The sequence below is a fragment of the Hordeum vulgare genome, chromosome 7H (genome assembly GCF_904849725.1).
Source record: "Hordeum vulgare subsp. vulgare chromosome 7H, MorexV3_pseudomolecules_assembly, whole genome shotgun sequence".
NCBI classification, from domain to species: domain Eukaryota; kingdom Viridiplantae; phylum Streptophyta; class Magnoliopsida; order Poales; family Poaceae; genus Hordeum; species Hordeum vulgare.
In genome coordinates, this window is record NC_058524.1 from 31334319 (window position 1) to 31343579 (window position 9261).

A 9261-nucleotide genomic window follows, 5' to 3' on the forward strand; every position below is an offset into this window, starting at 1 on the left:
ATGCTTGGCTCAATAGATTGCATGCATTGGAGTTGGAAAAATTGTCCAAAGGCATGGCATGGGCAATTCCACGGCCAAAAAAAGGGTTCCACTATAATCCTTGAATCGGTGGCCGATCATGAGACTTGGATTTGGCATGCATTCTTTGGAATGCCTGGATCTTTGAATGACATCAATGTTGTCAACCGGTCACCACTGATGAATAAGATTGTGAATGGTGAGTTGCCACCGGTGCAGTTTGTAGCAAATGGCCGTACGTACAACTATGGCTATTATCTAGCGGATGGCATCTATCCAAAGTGGCAAACCTTCGTGAAGCCGTTGAAAAAGCCAGAAGGTAAGAAAAATCTAGATTTTCACAATGCTCAGGCGGCTGCTAGAAAAGATGTGGAGAGAGCGTTTGGGATTTTACAAGCCCAATTTGCTATTGTGAGAGGACGGGCTAGATTTTAGGATCAAAAAATGCTTTGATACATCATGCACGCTTGTGTGATCATGCACAACATGATCATCGAGAATGAGCGTGGCCAAGATGTAGACTACTCACAGTATGAGCTATTGGGACATCCCGTGCGAGTGCGACGAAGGGCTGAAAGGGTTGCCCGTTTTGTTGCCTCGTATCATGCCATTCGACGTCCCGCAACACACAATGATCTTCAGAAGGATCTGATTGAAGAGTGGTGGGCATGGCATGGACGACAAAGAGCATGATTTAATTGCTTTATTTGTATTGTATTGTTCATGAACTATTGGTTGTGTTTATTGCATTATTTGTTGTACTGAACGAGAAACTATTTATTTGAGTTGTAATAACTATTATTGTTGATTTATTTTGTTTGTTTGATCGTTTTTTCACTATTTTTTAAAATGTATATGTGGTTTGTGCCTGCTGCGTGCGCTGCATTTTTGGGCACTGCTGGAGCGGCGCGCGCTGCATTATAGCGCGGCTGTTGGAGCCAGCGCTGCGCGACGCGCAAAACCAGACGACCAGCGCGCGGTAAACTCGTTTTTAGGCGCGGCGTGAAGCGCGGCTGTTGGAGATGCTCTAAGGCTCCTGCACATTGGAACAGGAAACAACCCTTACTGGTTACCACAATCGACTACTGAAATTTTTATTGTTTATATTTTCTTTTACTGGAACTGGCTAATTTGCTTGGTACAATCGTCTACCGGAGTGTTTTTGCTAGTACCGCCATTAAGTTTTGCTGAAACCTGACACAAGTGCTAGCGACCGAAATTTCGGTCGGGCGCCTGGCACCTAAGCTGGCCATACAGTTTCTCTAGCATAGTTCTGTTGCCTGTTGTAGCAAAGTTCTGTTGTTTCTGTTGCCTGTTGTAGCAAAGTTAGTCGTAGCACTTGTGTGAAGCAGCGATGAGTTTGATCCACCCGTGACCCACACACGGGTGGAAAATCCAACCCAGTACTAGCACTAGCAAACAAACAAAATGGAACCGGCCTCAACTGTGCGATCTGCTGCATATGGAGATGGCCTCAACCCGCCGACGGACTCCCGCCTGAGCAGCCCGCACCACCACCACACGAACGAGCCAATGGAGATGGAGCTCTGGCCATGGCCGATATGTGCGGCGCTGGCGGTCGCCACGCTCCTCTACTACCTGGCCAGCCCGACACGCAGCCGCAGTGCGGGCACGGGGCGGATGCGGATGCCGCCGGGCCCCACGCCGCTGCCCGTCGCCGGCAACTTGCTCAACCTCCGCCGCGGCAACCTCCACCACACGCTCGCGCGCCTCGCGCGCGCCCACGGCCCCGTCATGACGCTCAAGCTCGGCCTCACCACCGCCGTCGTGGTGTCCTCGCGCGACGCGGCCCGGGACGCGTTCACGAGGCACGACCGGCGCCTGGCCGCGCGCGCCGTCCCGGACGCCACGCGCGCGCTCGGCTTCGCCGACCGCTCCATGGTGTGGCTGCCGAGCTCCGACCCGCGATGGAAGGGCCTGCGCGGCGTCGCGGCCGCCCACGCCTTCTCCCCGCGCGCCCTCGCCGCGGCGCGCGGCGTGCGCGAGCACAAGGTGCGCGACATGCTGGGCCACCTCCGCGGCCGCGCCGGGAGGGAGGTGGACGTCGGCCAGGCCTTGTACGCCGGGGCGCTCAACCTCGTGTCGAGCGCGCTCTGCTCCGTCGACGTGGTCGACATGGGCGCCGCCGAGCCGGGGCAGGGCGTGCGGGAGCTCGTGGAGGACCTCGTGTCGGTGATCGCCAAGCCCAACGTCTCCGACCTCGTCCCTTTCCTCCGGCGGCTCGACTTGCAAGGATGGCGTCGCTGGTCGGCGACGCGCATGGAGAAAATCCTGCGCGTATTGGACGGCATAGTCGACCGTCGTATGGCATTGGCAGCGGCGGCTTCCAACGCCTCGACGGAGGAGAAGCTTTCTCACGGTGACTTCCTGGACGTGCTCCTGGAGCTCCTCTCCACGGGCAAGATCGCCCGCGACGGCCTGACAGCCCTACTGTTCGACCTCTTCACGGCCGGGAGCGACACCATGGCGATCACTGTCGAGTGGGCAATGGCCGAGCTGCTCCGGAACCCGGGCGTCATGGCCAAGCTCCGCGCGGAGATAGACGGCGCTCTCGGCGGCAAGGAGACCATCGGCGAGGCCGACGCGGCGGGCCTGCCGTACCTCCAGGCCGTGGTGAAGGAGGCCATGCGGCTGCACCCGGTGGCGCCGATACTGCTGCCCCACCGCGCCGTGGAGGAAGGCGTGGAGATCGGCGGCTACGCCGTGCCGGAGGGCTCGACGGTCATCTTCAACGCGTGGGCGATAATGCGGGACCAGGCGGCGTGGGAGAGGCCCGACGAGTTCGTGCCGGAGAGGTTCCTGGGCACGCCGGACCGGGTGCCGGTGGACTTCCGGGGCAAGGCGTTCGAGTTCATCCCGTTCGGGTCCGGCCGGAGGCTGTGCCCCGGCCTGCCGATGGCGGAGCGCGTGGTGCCGTTCATCCTGGCCTCGCTGCTTCACGCTTTCGAGTGGCGGTTGCCGGACGGCGTGTCGGCGGAGGAGCTGGATGTGAGCGAGCGGTTCACCACCGCCAACGTGATGGCTGTCCCGCTCAAGGCCGTGCCCGTCGTGGTCACCTTATCAATGGACGTCACAACGTGAAAGTACACGTCGCAGTCTTTCTCACCAAGATTTCGTGTTTGGATTACTCTCGTCTGTCTTATGTACATGTCAACATAACATGTTATCTTATTCTTATCTCGTTGGATATATAGGTTTATCATCACTAATTCTTTTGAAGTACCAATTCTGCAACAGTCTATATGCAGCATGGCACGATGAGGACTCCTAATTCTTTCGGGTCATATGAATAGGAAAATTGCAGGGATAAAAAGAACATGTCATTTGATTGACAAGATAAGTTAATTTTTTTTGCAGTTTTGCTAAAACACATTACAAATGCACATGTTCTTTGAGCACTTTGACAGGTCTTGAGATTGACGGTGTCATCTCATATGATTGGATGTCTTCCTGTGAACGAATGCGTCGCTTAATTGCTTACATCTGTAAAAATAATTTCGCTAAATTTTAGGAAGTACGAACACCTATGTCAAGGCCGTGCCCGTCGTGGTCACCGAATTAATGAACGTGACAACGTGAAAGTACACGTCACAGTCTTTCTCACCAAGATTTCGTGTTTGGATTACTCTCGTCTATGTCTTATGTACATGTAACATGTCAACATAACATGTTATCTTATTCTTATCTTGTGGGGGGTAGGTTTATCATCACTAATTCTTTTGATGTACCAATTCTGCAACAGTCTATGCAGCATGGCACGATGAGGAGCCCTAATTTTTTCGGGTCATATGAATAGAAAAATTGCAGGGATAAAAAGAGAAGATGTCATTTGATTGACAACATAGCATGGCACGATGAGGAGCCCTAATCCATTTCGTTCGCTGTCGTTTGTTTGAGTCCATGCGGATAAAAATGATGGCCCAACGCGTAGATCCATTACCAAAATTCATTCACTTCGCGTCCGCGGCGATCCATTTTTGGTCCAATTTGAGACTGAAATGCGTCGGTGCGGATGCGCGTGCGCCCTCTTGGTGTCCGTCCCAACTACCCGCAGTGAACTTAATTAACAACGGACACCCTCCATGTGCTCACGCGTCAACGAACACGGTCGGCCTTTTTTAATCCGAGCGTGCAGTGGGGTTAGGCCTCATCTGTTTTCAAAACCCCCCGTCCCCATCTCGCCACCTCGTCGGCGACCAAAGCCTAGCCAGCAGCCATGGTTGGCTCCTCTCAAAACAAGAGCAACTCCCCCATCTACCCCCGCATGATCTCCTGCCCGGCGTCTTCCTGCCGGCCCCGCGAGCGTGTCAGCGTCTTCGTGCACCAAGCACGGTGGTACTGGGAGCACCGTATCCCGCTGCCATACCCAGATGTCACCCTCCCGCACCACTAGCATCTGGATCCGGAAAGGATCTCGGTGTCGGTCGTGCCGCGGTCGGCGTGGATGCAAGCGGAGGAGGTAAGTCGCGCGGAGGTAACAGCTGACGTCGGAGCAGCGACTCAACCCTGTGTACGCGGCCGACTCTCCCCCACTCGGAGGTCTGGTTCGCGGTCGAGCACGAGGAGCAGCACCGCCACGACGTGCGTGGCGTGCAGCCAGGAGGCCCTCCGCCGCCCCTGCCCGTCGTTAGCGACGAGGACCAGGAGGCAGAGGGCGCCTACCAGGCAGCACTGGCAGCCGCACTCCGCGAGAGCGAGGATCAAGAGCGGCGCAAGGCCGAGGAGGAGGACGCGGCATACGAGGCGCAGCTTGCGGAGGCCATCGCGTTGTCCGTCATCTGCGACTGCGTCGTCCCCCTTCCGTTGAAGAAGGACCCTCAGCAGGAGGTCTACCAGTGGACTCGTTGCCTCCGCGAGTGGGTCAGCGGGCCGCCCATCTGGTTGGGCGCGACTGTAGCAGGAGGCCGCCTACCTCCAGCACTGGAGGGCGCTACACCTGGCGGAGGAGCGCGCCAACGGCCGTCGGCAGATGGCGCTGGAGCAGGAGGCGAAGGAGGAACGATTGGAGATGGAGGAGGAGGAGTGCGCCCGTGCTGTGTTTCCACCGCTACCATCACAATTCGCGCCGACAGGACAGACGATGGAGGCGCAGGCAGCGACACTCTGGAACACAGCGTTCCCCTAGGCCGGCCCTGCACCGACGCTGGTTGACCTTACCGGCCCGATGTCGATGACTACGATGCCTAGGGCAGCCTCGTAGTTTAGGTTTTTTAATGTTTAATTAATGTAATGGGGACACGTGGACTCTTGCCACCCTTCATGGTTGGCTTAATGTTTAATTAATGTTTGTTTTTTATTTTTGAAAATGTTTGAATTTCTTTTTTCACGTGTCGGCAAAATAGGTCGGGTCATCATTGGGCACATGCACCGACCCAAACGCCCAAACGGACGTTGGTGTCCGCCGAAACGACCCAAACGAACAAAAATCGGACAAAATCGCCGTACCTGTGGGTCGACCGGTTGGAGTTGCTCTTCTCGAAATAGGTTTTCGCCCTGCTATATGGATATAGCAACCAACCAATACAACATTCCGATCAACGCTGGGGCTAACAGCACAAGCACGCCCAAAAGAAAATATAAGAGAAAAAAAGAGGAAAAATGCCAACAATGCCGGATCGACGAAAGCTACGGCACCCAGCGACCGCTGTGCCCACCGAAGATAACCACCATGCTCCAAAGCCACCGAGTTGTCGTGTACCAAGCACCACCTTCAAGAAGGAATGCGACGATGACGCTGCTGCTGCCCGAACAAATCCTAGGATTTCTCCCGGTACACGGAGGGTAGTGGGGGGAGAGTGTCACCCGACGCCCTTCAAGAAGGATGGCGGCGCCCGCAGGCGTCACCCGTTGGTGCCGGCAAGACTTGACATGGATTTCTCCCAACCCCTCGCATTCGCCACCCAGGACCAACCTTAAGCTTCACCACACCCGCTGTCCACCAACATGCGCCAACACAGTCACGAGGACACCGCCGTCGTCTCACCACGGCCAACGAAGCGAGGCCGGCCGGATTCAAACGAGACACCCGTAGACAAGGGCCAAAAGCATCGCAGCCACAAGGGAGGGAACAACCTCCATCGGCTTAGGCGGTAGAAGACCGGGCATAGCAATAGATGCACACCAGACCAAATGTTCGGCCGAGCCCTGAACATGCCCATGAAGCTCCGCCGCCTAGCTGCAGTAGTCGTGGCACAACAGTCGTCGTCCCTGTCGCGAGGAGCTCGCTAGAACCACCGGTGAACAACCCACCGCAGCCCCCCAGCAGGCCCGCTCTGACCCAGATCGGGCCCATATGGCCTAGATAGAGCTAGTCGGGCGCCACCGGCCGCCGCAAGCCATGGGCCGTCATCGCCGCCAAGGGGCAACACCTCCGCACCGCCGTCGTCCAGATTCGCGCCGGAACGCCGCCGGCCGAAGGGCTGTGCCGCCAGGACCGCTCGTCGCCGATGGTTGGAGTTGCTCTTAGGGCAATGACAACGACAACGAGAACGAGAATTCTTTGGAGATTGCTGCCGTTGGGCCCAAGGAATTGCATCCGTTGTTCATTACCTCAACAACATCTATGTTGTCCGTGTCCGTTTCAATTATCAGTTTGTTGCAACAGACTAACCCTGCTTTCATTGTACGTGCGTCACCCGGGAGGACACACGCGATGCCGTTGTACTTGCTCCTTCAGCAAAAGGAACTCACTGCGAACCACGTCCACAAAGTAGCCATGATTGTCCAAATTTTGTTTTCAAAATTATTACATTTTTATGAAATCTCGAAAGCATATCCCTGTCTAAAATCATTTCAATTTTATCGCCTACTTGCTATTGTAGCAAACAAAGAGACTCTTCATTGCCATCATGGATAAATAATCCTATAAGTAACGGATGACACGTGTTGCCCGCTAGGAGCACTAGCCTGTCGTCGTATATGGGCCAGCCCATCTGCTTTTTCCTATGGGACCGGTTTTATGAAGGGTCTCGAAGTTTCTACCAGTTATGAGAGGCTTTCTAGTCGAGTTTTTCAGTTGTTGTTTTTTGTTTTTGTTTTTTCATTTTTTATTTCATTTTTTCTATTTTTTTAATTCTTTATTTCTCTAAATTCATGTTCATTTTTTCAAATTTAAGGGGGAAAATCAAATCCATGAATATATTTTTATTTTTGTAATCTTTTTCAAAATTCATAAACATTTCCATTCTCTTCTTAAAGAAATGAAGGACCATACTGAAAACATTACAGTTCATTTAACAACAGAAATGCGCTTGCCAAAATTTAAATCCCATAAACTGTAACAATAACTGCATTTCAATTGCAGCGCAATACTTATAAGCCTGCAGTACATTGCGAAAGTAAAAAAACAAAACTGCAACAATAAGGATATTAAAGAAACAAAGAACAAAACACATGCGCGACAAACATAGGTCAGAACAGCCAAATCGCAGTTTCGATATCACACATGATCAACGTGCAAACAAATCAATTTTGAAGAAAAAAAGGCCGCAACCAAAGAAACAGAACCGCATGAACAAACATAATGTTTTTTCAAAAAGTAATCTTAAATACAACGATTACAGACGCAATTCGATAGATTAAACCGTTAAAAAGACACAAATTATTAGTTTCAAACCGCATCAACACATAAAATCAAAACACGAAACTGTACACACGAGCGGAAGAAGCTCATAACGCCCGCAACCGATTTCACCAAATTTGACACCTAAACAGATTCAGGCAAACAAGGGATATTAAATGAACACCATCTAATAATTTCTACTTACAAACCGCGTACCGCCGCAAGAAAAAGGGATCACACGCGAACACGAATGAACATAGGAAAGCTCATTCGCCAAATTGATAGATGTGTGCAGATTTTAGTAAGGATACAGCTAAAATACACATAATAATGGACAATGTGCATACAGAAACAGGTAGACTCATCCCGCGACACTCGATTACATCTAGAACACACAAGCAGGCAGCTAGAAACAAATAAGTTCTCTCGTCCGATATTGCAGTGCTCGTTCGATATGAAATTATGAATGGAGTGCACTCGCGTTAACCGTGCAGTTTAGAAGTGATGTTAGAATAGTTATTGTGCGCCCACATTGGGGAGATAAATCATACCACCTGAGGGTAGTTACCCCACATATCTCATATACTATCATGTGGTAGTATATATACTACTTTATGATTATAAGTATCTTAATAGACTATATATAAGATACTACAAAGTGAGTTACATGAAAAGTTGGATCAGTGCCACTTGAAGAAGTCCTGCATGCATCCAGAGCATTCCTTTGTCTCCCCGCTTCCGCTAGGGCTTGCCCCCGCCTCCACCCCCACCTCCGCCAGCCGCCCTCGCCTAGAGCTCCGCCCCCTACCCTCTCTAGATCCTGCCCTAGCGCCGCCTCCCCATGAGGCGGCCGGGGCGGCCCGAGCTCCTTCATCCGTCAATCCCATACTCCCCCTCCCCACCTGCTACCGCTGGTGGGCGCCCTAGGCCCTGGCCCGGATGGTGTCGGCGACGGCGGGATCTACCTTCCTCGCGCGCGTGTTTCCCCTTCCCGGGGCAGGGGGCGGCGGCGGTGCAGCTTGGCTAGGCAGTGGTCCGGCAACCATGCGGCGGTGGCTGGCAACGGGTAAGGTGGCGGCGCTGCTCCTTGGCGGCAAGGCAGCATGGTGGCGCGGGGTGGCCGATGGCATGCCCTGGCCCAGATCTGGGCCTTGCGGTGCCCATTTCGGTCCTAGCGGGATGCCACCCGACGCGGCTTCGATGTCTTCTACGTGGTGGGGAGGAGCAGCTTGGATGGGGGCGCGACGCCGACGGCGTGCCTATTACAGCACGGTGGCGGCAACTTTATGGGCTATGAGGTCCCGACCGGGCCTATGAGCCCACGAGACTCGTATGCTCCTGCTATTGCGTCCGGTCGGTTGTGGTCGTTGACGGTGGAGGTTGAGCTCTCCCGCGTGACGATGGTGTTGCTGTTCCTAGTCATGGCTCATTTTCATGGTTGTGCAGGCCTCACCTTGCGGTGTCATCGTGAGACGACACGGGGGCTTCAAGATCGTGTTGGCGCGGGGTGGAGGTCGGTTTGGTGGCAGGCTCCGGAGCACCCGAGGTGCAGGTTAGGATCAAGGAAACCCCTGTCGGCCCGGCCGACACCAACGTAGTGGACCCTCTGGGTGCCGCCGAACCTTCCTGGAGGGCATCAGGGGCTACCCTTCCTTGCGCCT

General features: G+C 53.8%; 1 protein-coding gene across 1 annotated transcript; it reads left to right on the plus strand.

The window, feature by feature from the left end:
- The first annotated feature begins 1346 nt into the window (after positions 1 to 1346).
- Positions 1347 to 3155, plus strand: LOC123409941 (cytochrome P450 76M5-like). Its single transcript, XM_045102810.1, has one exon. The coding sequence runs from the start codon at positions 1447 to 1449 to the stop codon at positions 3118 to 3120; it is 1674 nt and encodes a 557-aa protein (XP_044958745.1). The 5' UTR covers positions 1347 to 1446; the 3' UTR covers positions 3121 to 3155.
- The last annotated feature ends 6106 nt before the right edge of the window (positions 3156 to 9261 follow it).

Bases quoted from the DNA above. Each gene is read 5' to 3' on its own strand.
- LOC123409941 (XM_045102810.1), top strand. From the start codon at position 1,447: ATGGAACCGGCCTCAACTGTGCGATCTGCTGCATATGGAGATGGCCTC.